Raw genomic sequence first — 19,517 nt, forward strand, 5'->3', positions numbered from 1 at the left:
CCCTATGAAAATTTGTTTCAGATGAGAGTGTTTCATTTTTCCTTTAGGCTTTTAGCAAGTGACATTACTGCAGCTTTTTGTTTAAGAAGCAAAATCTAAAAATGTACGGTGCATCGACACTCCAAAAACACCCTCAAGGCAGCGCATCTCAGAGCCCGAATCAACTGACTCAAGCGTAGACCACTCATGCTATGGAGCTAAAAGTAACAGTGTAGCTGTACCCACTCAGGCTGAAGCTGAGGCACTGACAGATGTAAACAGTGGGTGCCCTAACCACCAGCCTTAGGCAGGAGATAAGTGCCCAGTGCCTAGCAGGAGGCAGCAATGCACATGCTCAGCATATGTTTATACTGTGGCTGGGAGTGTGCTTCCCAGTTCAGCTAGGCAGACAGCCCTAGCTCTGTTTGAGTAGTATGCTAAAAATAGCAGGGAAGCTGGGGTAGCACAGGCTAGCCACCCGACTATGTACCCCGGGGTTCCAGGTGGCTTTGTACTCGGCCAGCTAGCCCAAGCTGCTACCTGGGCTATCCCCAGCTACACTGCTACTTTTAGCTCGAGCAGAGCTAGCTTTTGTCTGTCTCCCCAAGCTGGGAACTGCACTTCCACATGCAGTGTTCACAGGTGTACCCTAAGAACCAGAAACATAGGCATCAAAGAAACATTTACCCTGAAAACTTTGGTGCCAAGTGAGTTTAGGCACCCACAGGATTCAGAAGTTTTGTGGATCGCATTGGAGCCTAAAACTGGAAATCTGGTGCCTGAACAGAAGAGTTAGGTGCCTAAATCTTATGTTTTAAGTGCCTAAGTACCTTTGTGGATCAGAGCCATAAACGTTCTTGCAGATGCTGTAAGAGAAGGGAGGAAGTCATGTGGGGCTTAGTGCTGCTGGGCAAGAAAGAGTGGAGGCAGCACGATCTAAAATGAATAGCACACCAACCTGATAATCAGGAGATCTGAGTGGTTCTGTCACGGACATGCAGTGTGGTCATGGGCAACACCTTTTGCCTCAGTTTCCCTGGCTGTGCAGCATGTCCATCCACACTTTATTAATTGCAGGATTGGGGCCTGGGACGGTAAGATCTTTGGGGAAGGTGCTGTCTCTTACAGTGCATTTCACAGTGCCTCGTAGAACGGGACCTCCTGGCACAACTTCAGTACAAATCATTTATAACAACAGTAACCGGGGAGTGGGCTGGACCAAACAGGGAGCTGTTTCACCTCTGATTGCAGTGATATTCGGTGCCATCTCAATGAACAGATCCCAGCATATAATCAAAAACAGTAAGAAACACAAAACAAGAACTCTTTTATTTTTACAATTACCCTGTGGCTAAGACTGGGACCACACCTTATCACGTATGTATTGCCAGAGAACTACCCCAGATTCCCCATTAAGTTTGCTCCTGAATAAGTGGTAAGAGTGTTTCTCTGTTGTTAGTTTGGTTTGAGCTCCTACAAAAACATGAGACTATGCAGCACTTATGTCCCATAAATAGGAAAATTAAGCACTGAAAAGGGCAGTTGAATTAAAGTAGGTTAATGGGGGAGGTGGAGTTCCCAGCCTAGGGCATTTCCTATGTGTAGGCTAGTAGGGCACAGCCAGCTGTGGGAAATTTATTAATCCCCCTTGCTAGTGCAGGAGAGAGGTTTATCCCACTGGGAGGTGAATGTAGTTGTGAGAAGATGGATCTCTGAAGGGGATTGGTGCTGAGGTGAGGTCTTGTCTCTCCCTCTGGGATTTGTTTAAAGCAATCCTTTGCTTTGGCTGAAGGAAAAACCTTTTGTTGTTGTTGCAATTGGCTGTTAAAGGAGCAGGGCATATCCATTACGTTTAGTTTTCTGCTGTAGCATGAGGCATGCCCCAATGAGCTGTGTGGAATCCTTTCCTGTCCCAGCTGGCCTGTAACAGAATATGTCTTTCTCCTTCTGCTTTTAAAGCCCATCACAAACGTGAATGCTTCATTTGTTGCAATCTGGTGTATCATTTACATGTATGGGACATAGGATGGTCAATCCTCCAGGATTGTCTTGGAGTGTCCAGGAATTAAAGATTCATCTTTAATTAAAGATAATGTCATGTGATGAAACCTCCAGGAATTCATCCAACCGAAGTTGGCAATCCTAATGGGACAGACAGCTAATTAGAGCTGGTCAAGAACTTTCCATTGTTTGAAAATTAGGTGAAATTATTTTTGCATTTTTTGTGAAAAGTTGTTGCTATTTTTGACCATCATTATACAATATAAACCTTTTTAAAAATTTTAATGATTTTTTTTCAGTTTCCCCCACTTTTTGACCATCCCTGCTTATACTATCATCTAACTATATTTCCTGAAGTCTTTAAATCCCAGTTGTATTCTGTTGCTTCAATAGCACTATATATGAGGCTGAGGTTGGCCCCAATCCTGCAATTTACTGCACCAAGAGAAATTAATTGTAGGATTGGGGCCATAAAACTCTTCCTCCAGGTGGATGGGAGAGGAGCATGGGAATAACAAAAAACAGATTTCAGTCTTATCCAGGGCCAAAGCCCCTCCATCTCAGCAAAATATACTTCAAAATGATGTAGGATTTTAAATATACATTACTTTCTACATATCCAGGGTATGCCCCCTTTGGCTGAAAGGATTGAGACTGCAGGCTCAGGACAGCACAGGGCACAAACTTGAGGGTGGTTTGTGTCTAAATGAGGGCCTCAGGTGACCTCAAGGCAAAAAAAAAAAAAAAGAAGTAAAGCACGTACAATATTGCTGTACAACAGGCCATATTACACAGTAATGTTGAATTTCATACTGATTAAAGGTGGATAACAGCTGATAGCTACATTTTTTAAGTCAATAAAGACTAACACAGTAAACCACTGTCAGTTGAATCATGGCTGGGTAGCGTAATTAAAGTCAGTAATAGCAATATGACACACCTCTGAGCAGAACGACTGGGGATTGAGTCCTGAAATTGGGTCTGTGTGTGCACATCCTTGCACCTGGGTGGGTCTGATTGCAGGACAGGGCCTAAAATGTTCTTCCAGTTCTTAAAGACAAATCAAGGTTTTGTTAAATTTCATCTTTCTCTCTCAAAATCCAGGCTAATGATAGACTGCACATAGTCAGGACACTGGCACTGAAATAAACACAGGATATCATTCAATTTACTTATCAATTTGTGTATTTTCTGTTCAAATTTGTAAGGCATGTGAAAAGATTATATAGAATATATATATATATGTATATTGGAAAATATAAAGCAGCAGTTAGTAACATTTGGTGAGTGATTGCTCAGCTATCAACCCCAATATTTAAGCTCTGTACTGCAAAACAGGTTAAGTGTCTGTTTTTTCTAAAGAAAATAAAAAAAAATTTCAATATTTAACACTTTAAAAATAACTGTGATACAAGATGTGCATCAGAACTAAGTATTTTTATAATTAAACAGTGCAGACAAAGTATACCTGAAATATACAATCAAGTACAAATTGTAAGAAAAGTAGATGTCTGCTTGATACGGAATAGGTTGTCTATTCTAAAATAGAGGGGGGTTTCTTACTTAGATATTATATTAGACACTTAGATATGAAATAGATCAATCTAGTATGCATAGATCTACTGCATCTTTAGATACACATAATCCTATCAAAAATATATTGTGCAAAAGCATCAGAGACTGACTCCCTGGTGACTGTAGGGATAACGCAGCTTTGGTAGCTGGGCTGGAGCTCTTGCTCCCAGGCAAGTGCAGGGGCTGTGGTTTGCACAGGTTGTGCTTCTGAGGGCTGTACCAGCAGAAAGCAGCCTCTGTGGCTATAGCCCATTCATGTTCCATGGACTTCTGATGGTACGTTCCCTGTTCCAAGGGAATGGGGTATTCTCACTGGTTCTGGTTGTACAGCACATTCCGCAGTTCAGTCAGGAACAAGGAAAGGGCTACCTCCTAAATAGCCCTCCTGCCCCCATATTCATTGCTTTCCAATACCAAGTAGAAGTCGAGGAGGGGGCCTCAGTTCAGTAATCTGGGGCAGAGAGGTTTTCCATTTCCTCTCCCAGTGCAGGGGGCAGGACCCCTCTCTTTTCACTTATACCAAGTAACTTTATTGCATAGTCCACAGGTCAGCTGCAATATTTGTTCCTCTCCTCTAGGGCTGGAGGAAGTCCCATGGGTTGTGCAGATCTTAGAGAGACGAGGGCTAGACATATACAGAATAGGGACTTGTGCAGTGTGAAGCAGGGCTTTTGTTGAGCTGATCCACAGCTCCCGGGAATATAGAGTTGTTGTTTTTGAAAGAGGGAGTTGGTTACACATCATACCTGATCTTTCTTCTGGATAAACCAGCCTGCTGTGCAGCCAACAGCAATTGTGCGGTCTTCCCAGATTTATGCAGCCCAGAAGGTCACAGATACTTTTGGTTAGCTATATCTTGAGAGAAAAATGTTCCTCTGCCTCTCAGACAGATCTCTAAGTCAACTGTCAGTTTTGACAGGAGTGCTGAAATAAACTGAGAAATTAGGGGCAGTAATAATCACACTAAATGTGTAAGAAGCAGGGAATTTTAGTATCAAAATTCAATATTTTTACTAAGAGTAACCAGCCAAATTGTAATAATTGTGTGCCAAGCCCATTACCGTAATTTCAACGAATGTTTGAATTTTAATCTGAAACCTTTAACTCAGAATGTGTAATACGTGTGTGTGTGTGTGTGTACACACAAATAAGCAGACATACATACATATAATTTAAGGGTGAGCTTAATATAACGCAAGAAAAGAAAGAAGAATTGGCCAGTCACAGAACTTAAAATTATGCTGCATAATGTACTCTGTATTTATCTTGGTTTGTTCCCATCCAGCTCTCCGAAGAAATGTAGACTAGAGAGATCTTTTAATCCATCACTTCATTCTTTTTGCAACATCCAAATATGCAAACTCAATTTCTCGATCAGCAGGACAAGTATTTGTGAATTCATCTCTCGCATAAGCACTGTTCAAATATCTCCAGATCCCAGTCATTTCAGGTGGAAACTCAAAATTCCTATATTTTTTTGCCACAACCTTAAAAAAATAAAAAATAAAAGAGACTGCTAGAGGCATGAGCTGTGTAAACAAAGTGCACACAATGCTTGTAATCAATAGGTTTCTTCCATTCTTCTGTCTTAGCAATCCATTTTTGACGTTTTAAATTTTGAAAAAAGACAAAGAGGAGAAAGATATCAGATGTGGGGGAGGTGGGCTGGTTAGTTAGAGAGGGACTGTCAAGTAGTTTAAGCTCAAAATGTAGGTTTTGGGATGAAAAGATTTTACAAAACCAAATAACTGAGAGTTTCAATGCTACTTAAGGACTTCAGTTGCCCATTTCCCATACATTTCTACCTGCATACCCAAATTCCATAGGTGGATTTGAAAAGCCCACCGAATATGAAGGGAAATCTTTTAATAGATGTTTGGTTGATATTTTAAAGCAAACATCTTATTTGGAACATACACAACTTGTGACACATTCCAGTTTTAATTAATACTTACTTCACATACTGAAACGTGAGATAAAAGATATTAGGGGAATATACCCTAGCAGAGGTGATCTAAAAACCAAAATGGAAGCCAAATTTTGAATAAAACATGCACTTGCGTACTCACAAATGACGTGTCAACTGTACCTTCTCCCTTACTGAAAAACTTTGCCCAGTCAGGTAAAAGCGCAACTCCTGCACCTCTGGGTCCTGCTAACTGACATAGCAGTCAACCTGCATGGTCTTAGGCACTGACAGAAAAGAGCACTACAGAGAGAGTTCATTGCCTGTGAGAAGTACCGAAAAACTCACATGTCAAATTTCAGCCCCAAATTTATGAGGGAATAATGAAAGAGTGAAAAATGTTCTGAATCAGTCCATATATGGCAATTGGGTGGGTACAGTCCCCCTGAGGGAAGCGAGCTGACTTAGGAAGGCATGTAAGGCTAAAATGTCATTATGTGTGTGAGAGTTTGGGGAATCTGTCTGTTTTATGGATTTCATTTTGTTTTATGAAGGGGTGCGTAAGCGATTGGGGAGACTTGAAGGATCAGCAATGGTTCTGGGCCTAGGGCCATTGGACCTCAGGGTTCCACAGCCCAAGAAGAGATACTAGGCACATACTCTGTACCCTAGGAGAGGCTGGATGCTGCTCCGGCCAAGTAGACTAGGAAGCAGTTGGGATCCAGCAGTGGAGTCCAATAAAGCAGCCCGGGCCTGAATGCACAAAAGGCATTAATCAGGGATGAGGGCAGAGGAGGACCTCCCTCATAACTTTTAGCCCAATGGTTAGGATACTCATTTGGGATAAGGGAGACCCCTCACCTCAGGGGGAAAAGTGATTTGAACAGGGATCTGCTACCTCTCAGGAGAGTGCTCTAACCATTGGGCTATGAAATATTGTGATGTAGGGTGTCCCTCAAACTCGCCTACTGAAGCTGTTGCATAGTGGATAAATAATGAAACTCTCACTGGACCGGGGGTGCAGATCCTAGGTCTCCCACATCCTCAGTAAGTCTGCTAACCACCAGGCTATGCTCATGCTCATGCTTGTACTCTCGAGTGAGCGAGAGAGCATATGTACTTTTTCAGGTCCCACAGGTGAGTTAAACAACCAAACACATGTCTTCCCCTGGTTTATGAATCACTCTGGGGCATAGGCAGAAACTAGGCATCCAGATGCCCACAGGGAGGCAACAGCGTGCATGCTTAGAGACAGAAACATAGATTTATAGATATTAAGGTCAGAAGGGACCATTATGATCATCTAGTCTGACCTCCTGCACAATGCAGGCCACAGAATCTCACCCACCCACTTCTGCAATAAACCTCTCACCTATGTCTGAGCTATTGAAGTCCTCAAATTATGGTTTAAAAACTTCAAGGTGCAGAGAATCCTCCAGCAAGTGACCTGTGCCCCATGCTACAGAGGAAGGTGAAAAACCCCCAGGGCCTCTTCCAATCTGCCCTGGAGGAAAATTCCTTCCTGACCCCAAATATGGCGATCAGCTGAACCCTGAGCATATGGGCAAGATTCACCAACCAGATACCCAGGAAAGAATTCTCTGTAGTAACTCAGCTCTCACCCCATCTAACATCCCATCACAGGCCATTGGGCCTATTTACCATGAAACATAGGTGCCTAAGGAACTTTTACCGCAAAAACCTAGGCGTCAAGCAAGTTTAGGCACTTACAGGGTTTCAGCGTGACTTTTATGATGACACAGTGGTCCCGAAACTGGAACTAAGACACACAAAATAAGGACTTAGGCTCCTAACTCCTTTTGTGCATCCAGGCCCTTGTGTCCAACCACAAGGAGAATCTCAGAGATGGTCATAACAATGTGACTGTAGCCAAGGCAGTAATGCTATCTTGGAATCCATAAGCCTCCACAGCTGCCTAATGTGAGAGGCTGCAGAGCGTCTATCTGCCAGCAGCAGTACTCTTAGCTAAATTATTTATTTTTAGCTAGGCCATCTAACAAGTGTGGAATCCAGACATTAGGAATTACATTGTCAGATAAAAAATGGAACTAGGTCATTATGCTGTTGTTTGGGTGTCCCCAAAGGATGTTAGACATGCTAGGCTAAATTTTACTCTGACTCCATTCTCACCCTGGGTTGAGATAGCATTTGTGAGTCTGTTTCAGTAAAGATGTGTCAATTTTTGTGTCATTTTTAAATGCACTTGTGCATCAGTGTTGCCAGTCTTTGCACATCATGAAAGAGAAAATCCAAACCTTAATGATGTGGAGCTTGGGTAAGAGGTTGCAGTCTGCTAAGGTGAGCTCATCTCCATCCAGGAATTTTCTGCTGGAAACAGTGATGTCTTCAGTGCTATAGGCATCAATTTCATCAGGCAAGGGGGTATTTAAATAGTTATCCAGCCTCCTTAGAGCCTTAAGTAAGGATTTTTCCAAATCTACATTCAGAAAAATAGACATTAGAGAAAAGTGAACTGAGTTCTCTCTAAAAGTAGAAGAATCCCAGGAGATCAGATATTTCCAAACACTAAGCCCACTCACACTGAGGTTCTCCCATGCCAACCCCAGTGCATAGGAAAAACTCTGTCATATTCCAAAAGCTGCCCCTTGTCCTAATTCAAATCCCTCCTGAGAACTACCTGTGCTATGATGGTTATAAAACATTTCCATCTGACATCAGTTAGCTGTGATTTCTGTTTTTTTTCTAATCTGTTCAGTTTATTATTACCCCATTCTCTGAAACCATCCATACTGTTTATCTGTTTCCGCCATCAATTGAATCCTATCCGAAATGTAGGCCTAGTCCAGACCATAAAAGGTTTGCCAGTATAGCTATACTGGTATAGTCAATAGTCACACTGACAAACCATCCTACTGTAGATGCAGCTCCTGTTGGCATGACAGAAGAGTGTTTTTGCTGGTATAGTTCACACTGGTCCTCAAGCAAAATAAGCTGTGTCAATAAAAGCACTTTTATGCTGGTTTAACTGTATCTACACTAGGGATTTTGCTGGGATAGAAATGTCATTAAAAATCACCTCCCCCATAACCAGTAATACTCTAGAGGCAAATGTTTTAAGTGTGTACCTGTCCATAGAGCTCTCTGGGATATAATGTTTGTTAAGTATAGCTGCCGTATCTTTACCATCTCTGTCACAATGGGGCTCTGATCCTTTACTGGGCTTGCTAAATGCTAATGTAATAAGGGAATAACAAAAGTGCTAGTGAGGTCAATTGGTACAGAATTGCCAAAATCAGGTTTGGTGTAGCTAAACTTAATGGATTTACATTAAAGATTAATTCAGTTCTGTGATTCCTGCTGATGTTTATTTACCTTTACCCCCATTTAAAAAGGTGTATTTATAAAAAAACAAACAAACAAACAAACAACCCCAACACACCCTTCAAACCCCCTGAAACATACTTTAACATAAAAGTACATCACTTCAAAGGATTAGATTAGTGCAATTTAAAAAACAAAGTTTGCCCTTTTCTTTCTTAGAGTGGTGGATGGGGGTGGAGAATGTCTGTCTGCAAATCAAACAAAAACTGTTCTCTTTTTTCTTTCTTTAGAAGAATGGTAAAACCAATTGAGTTGAAATGGTTTACAAAATATCCTTCTTGACACGTTTATGCCAAATTTCAGCATTAAGGGTAGGGCTGATTGAGAATATTCAATCAAAACAGTTTTTGACAGAAAATTGGGTTTGCAACTAACAATTTTTTTTTGTGAAAAGTGTTTTCTTTCTGTGAAAAAGTTTGTTTTTTCATCGAAAAACCAAACACCTGAAAATCTAAATATTTCAGCCAAAACCAAAGATTTTGATTTGGAAATGCTGCCATGGTGCCTCATGAGAGCTGTAATTTAGGGTATGTCTACACTGCAATTAAAAACCCATGGCTGACCCATGCCAGCTGACTCAGGTTTGTGGGACTGGGGCTAATGGGCTGTTTAATTGCTGTGTGCATGTTTGGGCTTGGGCTGCAGCTCTCAGACCCTTCAGCTCGGGCCCAAATGTCTACATCACAATTAAACAGCTCCTTCGCCTGAGCCCCACGAGCCCAAATCAGCTGGCATGGACCAGTAATGGCATGGGTTTTTAATTGTAGTGCCGACATACCTTTAGTTGACTCATGTCTCCATTCTCCTCTATGAACCGGGCTACCCAGGCAGACTACATCTCCAATAACAGAATATGGGCAAGAGTTCCCCTTAATTCCCTTCTCTCTCCCAGAGGGAAGACCACAGTGCATCAAGGGAAATGTAGTATGACCAGGGAGCCCAGTCTCTAGAGGAGCAAGGGGTCATGAAGCACCTGAAATACAAATCTTATGAAGCACTAGGGCAGCATTTCCAAAAACTGTACTCTTTCAGTTTTTGGCCCAATTATTTTGGTATTTGAATTTTTGCTAAAGATCACAATTTTCCTGTCGGGGGGGAAAAAAATACTTTTCAACCAGCTCTAAAGAAGGGTGAAAATTCCCTAAGTGCAGACAGACAGGTACAAGTACAAAGCATTCCACACCACTCAAGCCCCCATGTCAGCATACTGGGACATTAAGGATAGAGATGGTTATACTGGAAGGTGTTAATGGCTGACATCAAGTGGATCTTTGACCCACAGACATTTACAGGCCTAGATAAAGCTAATGGGGTATGCTAAGCACCTTTATTTCAGGCAGAGCAACTAAGCCCCTTTATGCAGTTATACAGCTGAAAACAGAAGCCACAGTTCAAGGCAATGGGACACATGGTAAGGCCTGATCAGAAGCTAAGACTTGTGCTTTTAAGGGTTCTATGATTTCAAATGCAGGGTCTTGGGGATTGGCTGTAGCTGTGTGTATGTCAGAGGCAGAAATGCCTGGAGAAAGCTAGGGGACAGTGAGAAAAGCAGTTGTGAGCATGGCCCTGAAAAGGAGCAAAAACAGAACCCTTTGGGGCACATAACTGACTAGAGAGACAGACTTGGAAACTGTGAGCAAGGAAACTGCCTGATGTTGGTTGTTTCTATTGTGTTCGAGGAAACAGGACTCTGTACATTCTTTGTAAATAAACAGAATTGCACCAAAGAAATGCCTGCTTTGTATCACCCATTTTTCCTCCTAACAGAAACAATCCAGCAAGGCCCTGAATATTGGAGAACAGCTCAGAGCAACAGAGAGATGGTAGCGGGCACCTTCACACTGTGTGTGCCCTGGATAATGGGTGGTGGGCTCCTCACCACCTGGCAGAAGAAGGGAGGTGTTGAAGGAAGGTTCAGCCACTGGACCCTTGCTTATACGAATGCAGTAGCTGGATAAACAGGAGCTATGAATTATGGATGTGGCAGTGTAGCCCCTCAGCAATGCTGGTAGGCTGAAAAAGGTGAATTCCAACCCTTGCTTGGTTTCCTACTTAAAGCTTATTGATTTCAGTTTTGTGAAGGGAGAGGGGAGGGGATTTCACCCACAGTGAATGTAGATGGCTGGTCCAGAGAGTGAGGAATTTCTGTCAAATTCTCATCTATCTCTAGGCCAGGAAACATGATGACCATTTGTAGAATTATGTATCATAATTCCATAATCTTGGGAAAAAAATTAATTATTTGATTTAAAAAACTGCACTGGAATGAAAATTCCCACATTTTGGAGCTAGTCAAATTGTTTCAGAGAAATCCTAGAAAAGTCATTACTACACAAAAAGTACTATTCCAAATTAATTCTCTTAGCTATTTCAATTTCACTGTCAAAAAAATTAGACTATATTATACTTATATATAACAAGGAGTCCGGTGGCATCTTAAAGACTAACAGATTTATTTGAGCATAAGCTTTCGTGGGTAAAACCCCACTTCTTCAGATGCATGGAATGAAAATTACAGATGCAGACATAAATATACTGGTACACGAAGAGAAGAGCACTCTTACAGCAGGATTATCTGGCTATTTGGACTCTCTCCTCAGACCCTCTGCTTGAGACACCACCGACTTTCTGAGGAAACTACAATGCATTGGTGATCTTCCTGAAAACACCATCCTGGCCACCATGGATGTAGAAGCTCTTTATACCAATATTCCACATGAGGATGGAGTACAAGCTGTCAGGAACAGTATCCCTGATGAGGCCATGGCACACCTGGTGGATGAGCTTTGTGACTTTGTCCTCACCCACAACCATTTCAGATTTGGGGATGACTTACACCTTCAAGTCAGTGGCACTGCTATGGGTACCCGCATGGCTCCAGTATGCCAACATTTTTATGGCTGACTTAGAACAACGCTTCCTCAGCTCTCATCCCCTAGTGCTCCTCCTCTATTTGCGCTACATTGATGACATCTTCATCATATGGATGCACAGGAAGGAGGCCCTTGAAGAATTCCATCTGGATTTCAACAGTTTTCACCCCACCATCCACCTTAGCCTGGACCAGTCCACACAAGAGATCCACTTCCTGGACACTACAGTGCAAATAAGTGATGGTCACATAAACACCACCCTATACCGGAAACCTACTGACCGCTATACTTACCTACATGCCTCCAGCTCCCATCCAGGACACATCACACGATCCATTGTCTACAGCCAAGCCCTAAGATACAACCGATTTGCTCCAATCCCTCAGCCAGAGACAAACACCTACAAGGTCTTTATCAAGCATTCTTAAAACTACAATACCCACCTGGGGAAGTGAGGAAACAGATTGATAGAGCAAGACGGGTACCCAGAAATCGCCTACTACAAAACAGGCCTAACAAGGAAAATAACAGAACACCACTGGCCATCACGTACAGCCCCCAGCTAAAACCTCTGCAGCACATTATCCACGATCTACAACCTATCCTGGAAAACGATCCCTCACTCTCCCAGATCTTGGGAGACAGGCCAGTCCTTGCTTACAGACAGGCCCCTAACCTGAAGCAAATACTCACCAGCAACTACACACCACACCACAGAAACACTAACCCAGGAACCAATCCCTGTAACAAACCTCGTTGCCTACTCTGTCCCCATATCTACTCTGGCGACACCATCAGAGGACCAAACCACATCAGCCACACCATCAGAGGCTCATTCACCTGGAAGTCTACTAATGTTATATATGCCATCATGTGCCAGCAATGCCCCTCTGCCATGTACATTGGCCAAACCGGACAGTCCCTACGTAAAAGAATAAATGGACACAAATCGGACATCAGGAATGGTAACATACAAAAGCCAATAGGAGAACACTTCAATCTTTCTGGACATTCTATAACAGATTTGAAAGTAGCTATACTTGAACAAAAAAACTTCAGAAACAGACTTCAAAGAGAAACAGCAGAACTAAAATTCATTTGCAAATTTAACACCATGAATTTGGGCTTGAATAGGGACTGGGAGTGGCTGGCTCATTACAAAAGCAGCTTTGCCTCTCCTGGAATTGACACTTCCTCATCTATTATTGAGAGTGGACTATATCCACCCTGATTGAATTGGCCCTGTCAACACTGGCTCTCCACTTGTGAGGTAACTCCCTTCTCTTCATGTGCCAGTATATTTATGTCTGCATCTGTAACTTTCACTCCATGCATCTGAAGAAGTGGGGTTTTTACCCACAAAAGCTTATGCTCAAATAAATCTGTTAGTCTTTAAGGTGCCACTGGACTCCTTGTTGTTTTTGTGGATACAGACTAACACGGCTACCCCCTGATACTTGATACTTATATATACTTACTTAGTATGTTCATTTCATTAAATTTATACCCCTTCTTTTAAAGTTGAAGAAAAAAGCATTTGCTTTTTTGTATTCCATTCATAGGTCTGATCCTGCAAATTCTTAGGCACATGCCTAGCTTTTTGGACATGTGTAGTTTTATTTAAGTCAGTGGAACTACTCACCTTCAGCAAGTTAAGCATTTGCACGATCAGGGCCTTAAATACTATTCAGCCAAGCCATTGCGGTATGGTGAAGTTTGTTGACAAAAACAACAAGCTACTAATTCTTCCTTTCACCATAGTGCATATGTGTTGGCCTTTCTCTTGAACAGATTACCCTCCTCAGGATCTGCAGCTTTCCAAAGCTTTCATGTCCTGGAAAGCCATAGATAGCTTTTGCTTAGAATGAGTCCTTAGTGCAAATACAGATAGGTTTTGTTACTCTACATTGAAAGTTCGTGCAAAACTTTATGCTGTAATTATGTAACTTCAACTCATTCAAGTTATCAACGATAATGATGTAGAGATTGCAGGTTCTTACTTTCATTAGCATCTTTTCTTGTGTTCTTTATGAAAGCAGAGAATTTTGCAAACACATCATTTCCTGCAGAATTAGATTCGGGGTGCTTTGGCCCAAGTTTGGGGTACCTGAGGAATTAAAAATACAAGGATGTCATATAACTAGCAGGTTCTTTTCTGACATTCAGCTACTCCTGTATTATATGAACAGCAGTTTATTCCACCCCATTGCGAACAAAGTATGGCTAGATATTTTTCATAGGAAACATTCCTAAAATGGAAACCACTTAGACCATACAAAATATATACTGTGTCAAATGTTTTTCAATTACTCCTAGTATCCAGAAGTTTAATTCTATTTCTTGCCATAATTACTCATCACTTTCATCGTTTTACAACTTGAAGAAAATGAGGGAAATCTCAAAGCACAAATACAGAGAAATAGTAGGTTACTATAATGGTATGGAGGTCCTTGCATGAGCCCTCTGCACTAGAGTGAATTTTACTCTTTGAGAATTACTGTAGTGACATCATCAGCATTCCCAACTTCAAGAGATCAAAAATGGTGAGTCAGACCCTCAAAAATCATGAGATTTTTATTTTTTTTAAAGATAATATTGTGGTGTTTTAGGTCAGAATCTTGATTTTTGAACTCCCCCTTGCTCTTTGCAAGGGTATGTGCATGTGACAATTAGTATTGCTCACTCTCCCACATGTACTGGAGATGGTGATTTTGGCCCCTGCTGCAGAAGCTCTCACCTCCACATCTGTCCATCTCCTGCCCAACAATTAATCCTGTCACCCAATCTTCCATCAGTTCTGTCCCCACCCAACCCCCCTCAATTCAGCCCCCCTCAGTTCAGTCCCCCAATCCCCATCATCAGCCCATCAGTTCAGTCCTCATTGACCCCCACTACACTCAGTTCGCTCTCCCAGCATTTACCACATCTGCTCAGAACCTACCATCAATACACCCACACACACAATCAGCGCTCCCCCTACACACACACACACTCCAACCCCCCTGCAGCCTCCAGGCAGTATTTCAGCCCTACCAGCCTTACCTCTGCTCCTCTTAAGGTTCTTCTCCTTCCCCATGCCTAAGGTGGGCTGCAGTGGGGTCCCCTCTCCTATTTCCCAATCTGGCAGCAGGAGCCAGGCTTAATTTTACTTACAAATTGCATCTCTCACTATCAATTCGCGAGAGTTGGCATGTCTGCATCATTGCGGGATATAATCAGTTGATTAGTGCCATAAAGGACAGCTCCTATTGACTTAAATCGGCACTGGAGTCTTTTAATTGATTTCAATAGGTGTTGGCTCAGACCCTTTATTAACTCTAGGGAGTTGCTATTTTTGCCATCTCTTTGAAAAGGAAATTTTGATACTGAAATTGCAGACAGTTATTGCACGTTACACAAAGCAAATTAGTAGTTAATCTCCATTGCATGGATGATAAAACTTAATAATTTCTGATGACTTGCCCTTAACTAACAGCACATGCAGAGAGCCAGATCCTTGGTCAATGGACCTGTGCTAATTAACACCAACTGAGGATTTGGCCCAGAGGAAATACTGCTGGAAGAGCAAATTTAAATAGAGATTTTTTTAACACTGAAAATGTTTCTTTAATTTACAATAATTGTATCAAAACCTGTGAGGTGCTGAACACTGTCAATTCCCATTTACTTCAGTCATTCGGAGTCTAGCAATCAGCATCTAACACTCACGAGCTCACAGGAACAACACCATTATGCTAGGTCTCACTACTGCTTCCATCGGAGTCAACCGCAACGCTCATTGAGTTCAATTGGAGCAGAATCAGTATTTCTAAATCTAATATATTTCATACATATTTTTTAAGGCAAGAAAGTAACCAAGGACTTGATCCTGCTGTCACTGAAACCAGTGGGAATTTTGTCAGGGAGTGCAGTGAAGGCACTTTGAAGGACTAAAAGCAAAACATGACACGCAAGAGCACAGTACCTTGGTGGTGTTAATTTTTCCTCTAGGAACTCCTCGATTTTATTGACATCAGTTTTCACTTCACCATCAAAAGTCATAAAGGGAGGGTTTGTTCCTGGGGCTAGATTCTGTAAGTCTGCAGGTTTTCTAAAAGGGTACAAACACCTTGGGTAAGTAGCTATGTGAGAGACATGCAGTAGTAGTAGTAGTAGTAATCTGTTCCACTTTTGCAATAGTATACTGGTATTATTTAAAGCAAATAAAATAGTTTAAATTATCCTTGCAATTACTGAGTAGCCTTGGACAAATCACTTCCCCTTTTCTATCTCAGCTTACCTCTCTGTAAAGGTAAGACATAATCTCCTGCCTCATAGAGATGTTGTGAGCATTCATTAGTATTAATTAATTAATATCTGTTCCATGCATTGACCACATAGAACCTGAGTCTCCTCTCACTTACACCTATTTTACACCATGTTAACCCCATCAATTTCAGTGGAATTATTACTGTTTTACATCAGTTTAAATCAGATAATAATCAGGCCTATAAAGAGCTATGAAAATACCAATTAGCTGTATAAATAAGGTCTGTCAGTTTGCATGTGTATTTCAAAGTTACCACAAGCAATACATTCTTTAAAAGAATCATTTTGGTAATTTTCTTCTGAAAATGAAAATATATACTGTAATCTTACCTTTTCAAGTCTACAGTTGTTACATTAAATATAACACCTTTTAGCCACAGAATCATAAAGAGACGCTGAGAAAATGGGCAATTTCCAATGCTTTCCCCATCACTACCAGCCTACAATGAAAAACAATAAAATATGCTTTTAGCAAAACTATTTTTATAATGGCAAAGTCAGTCAGCTGTCTGCTGTTTAAAGGATATGGACAAAATCGAGATCTGGTGAAAGCAGGTGCAACTCACTGTAATCATTTATAATGAAATAGTTTTATACAATGTTTCTTTATATACTCCTCCAAACACTTGTAATGTCTCCTTAGAAATGGATGTTCTAAAATGGTTTGTTTAGTGTATAACTAATGTTTTTATAAACTAGTGAACAAAATTCAAATCATAGCATTACTTGAAAAGAAAGATTCCATATTAACATAAATCTCTCTAAATAATTATATGTATTCTTAATATGTTTATACCAGTTATGACTTCTGGAAACACCAGTCCGAAAAGATGTAGCAAAATATATTACGTCATAAATTGAGATGTAGTGCCAAGAGCAGTTAGGAGGCTAAATCAGATAAATCTCTTGTGCGTCCTGTGCTTGCAATGCTCATCACAACAGTCAGAGTAGTGCAGGCACCATGCTTCTGTCAGAGACGGTGGACAGCGAGAAGGGTCGTGCAGGTCCATGGGATTTTTCTTTTTTTAAAACGGCATGAAAATTGTGGGATAGAAATGACAGTATCGGAGGGAGAAAGTTGCATGCTGCGAAGTTGACCATTTGTTCCCAGTCAGCTCTGTGTGATCTGTTTCTGCCTCACCATGCGTTGCAAAGACTTCCCAAAGATAGAGTACTGGATGGTGGCGAGTTGCGGTGCACTGCACTGTGAATCAACACAAGCGCTCCTGGTGAGTATGAGCAGTGCCGATGAAAGAAGCAAAGTATGTAGGTGCACAAGCAATATACTAACTGTGGTGGCTTTATTCCAATGTAATTTGTGGTGGCAAAAGTTTGTAGTGTAGTTATGCCCTCTGTCTTTCCTTATACCCGTGTACCCCTTTCAGGAGTCTGATTTGTCTTGTGCGTCCTCAAGTTTCACTTCACTTAAAAACTACTTGCTTTCAACAATCAGACATAAAAATACAAAAGTGTCACAGCCCACTATTATTGAAAACCTGTTTACTTTCTCATTTTACCATATACTGTACTTATAAAATAAATCAATTGGAATATATTGTACTTACATTTCAGAGTATATAAACAAGTTATTGTCTGCATGAAATTCTAGTTTGTACAGACTTTGCTAGTGCTTTTTATGTAACCTGTTGTAAAACTAGGCAAATATCTAGATGAGCTGATGTACCCCCTAGAAGACCTCTCCGTACCCCCAGGGTTACACGTACCCCTGGTTAAGAACCACTGCTTTATACAGCTTTGGCCTTTGATCTTCAGATTCAGGAAACAAATAATCTTCAGGGCTGAGCTTCAAAAGGCTAGTTTTTTGCATAACTAGAGCAGGTTACATTTGTATTTACCTCCCGCTAGAGATTCCCTCTTAACTCTGTCATTCTTGTCTGGCCCACTGTTCAGTATAGTTCTTTGAAGCTTATAACACTTTCCAAGGTTTACACTGGACACATCTCCTCCCTAGAAAAGTTATGTACAATCTCACAATAATACATAAACTTTGCATTTTTAATACAATAGACTCCATGCCTGTCACATGAGGGTTTTACAAAAACAAGATAGGAGTTACTGGCACACCTAACTTCTTGACTTCATTATGCTCCATTGCTAGCATGCATCAACAGTAATAAAGGCTATGATTATCAAGCTGATAAACACCACCATAATATCACAGAGAATTTTGTTTGGAAGCATTAGTTAAATCAGATATAAATATTGTAGTACAAAGTTATACATCAGCCCAAGTTCTTGTTTTCAAGTTCTGACTGAAGAAGGGTGCTATTGTATAACAGAGCTGGGGACGCCTATCTGCCCACCCAGGCTGCTTTTAATTTCACCAGCTCAAGTGAGCAGTCTGCCATGACTTACCAAAGTAAGGACAAAACACAGGCGTCAGCTTCCTCATTTCCCCAGGGGTGCTTGACCCCTCTCTGAATCCCAGGCCCTACCTCCACTTCACCCCTTCCCCCAAGGCCGCACCTTGCCTTGCCTCTTCCCACCCCCGCTCTGCCTCTTTCCACCCCATTCCATCCCCTCCCCTGAGTGCCCTGCCCTCACTCCTTCCCCTCCCCACCTCGCCTCCTGCATGCCACTGAACAGCTGATCCGTCATGGGCAGGAGGTGCTGGGAGGGAGAGGGAAGAGCTGTTTGGCAGGGCTACCGGTAGGTGGAGCACCCATGGAGTCGGCGCCTAAGGGACAAAACACTATTTTCTATAAAAAACTGATGGGACCAGCCCTGAAAACAGGGATATGCCTGTCTTTAGGGACACATGTTTACCCTATTTATTTATAAAAAAAACCCAGATAGTACAGAGGGAGGTGTGAGAATGGTGAACAAGTCAGTTAATTTTTATTTTATTTGGGGATGGTGGGACACCACACCTGTCCCTGCTACTAAATAATGATCAATGGTGGCATTTCAAAATGAAATGAAAATGAAAATGGAATTAGAGTTTTACGAATAGTGCAGAAAAGTAAGGTACAAAGGCTTTTAAACTCATCAAAAGCAGATGTATATTTATGACAAAGGAATTTGATTTATACAGAATAAAAAATAATTAAAAATAATCTCAAATGATAGTAAATTGTTGCACCTTGAGGAAACAAGGGGCATCTCCCCTGAAAAGCAAAACATATATCCATTCTTTCCAAACAAACTGACATTCACACTGTGTTCACTAGGGCTTTGATAGCAAAAGAAATCCCCTTGTCAGGCTTACTGTTGCATTCAGAGAACTTTACAGATCGTTAAGTGATCAACAGTCACAATAGAATGAACTTCTTTTCATGATCCTGTACCAATTTCCCTTGACATAAAAGTTAGAAGCTTGGGTCCCTCTAACTTTTGCTACTGAAGCTGAGGGAACATAGACAGCCAGGCTGTCAATTTGTTTTGTCTCCCATCACCGTGGTAACAGTAAATTTCAGGGACTCAGAAGAGCAGCTTCCATCCTGCTCTTCTGTGTAACTTTCCATAAGGTGGAGTCAGGGATCCAGATGAAG

General features: G+C 41.5%; 1 protein-coding gene across 2 annotated transcripts in view; it reads right to left on the reverse strand.

The window, feature by feature from the left end:
* Positions 1-423: 423 nt before the first annotated feature.
* Positions 424-19,517, reverse strand: part of CLIC6 (chloride intracellular channel 6) — a 51,291-nt gene continuing 32,197 nt past the window's right edge. Inside the window, exons 2-9 of one of the 2 annotated variants that reach the window (XR_012161033.2) lie at positions 16,336-16,445; positions 15,662-15,787; positions 13,698-13,804; positions 7,738-7,919; positions 4,302-5,042; positions 2,921-3,030; positions 2,589-2,704; positions 424-2,121 (exon numbers count right to left, since the gene is read on the reverse strand). Coding sequence is in view for 1 of the 2 variants with exons in the window: in XM_073361411.2 (XP_073217512.2) it covers positions 4,881-5,042; positions 7,738-7,919; positions 13,698-13,804; positions 15,662-15,787; positions 16,336-16,445 (687 nt within the window). In the remaining variant the exon portion in view is untranslated. Of the gene's footprint in view, positions 2,122-2,588; positions 2,705-2,920; positions 3,031-3,063; positions 5,043-7,737; positions 7,920-13,697; positions 13,805-15,661; positions 15,788-16,335; positions 16,446-19,517 lie in introns of those variants that run through there. The other variant, XM_073361411.2, reaches the window with a different exon arrangement.

Source organism: Lepidochelys kempii, chromosome 1 (assembly GCF_965140285.1).
Source record: "Lepidochelys kempii isolate rLepKem1 chromosome 1, rLepKem1.hap1, whole genome shotgun sequence".
NCBI lineage: Eukaryota > Metazoa > Chordata > Testudines > Cheloniidae > Lepidochelys > Lepidochelys kempii.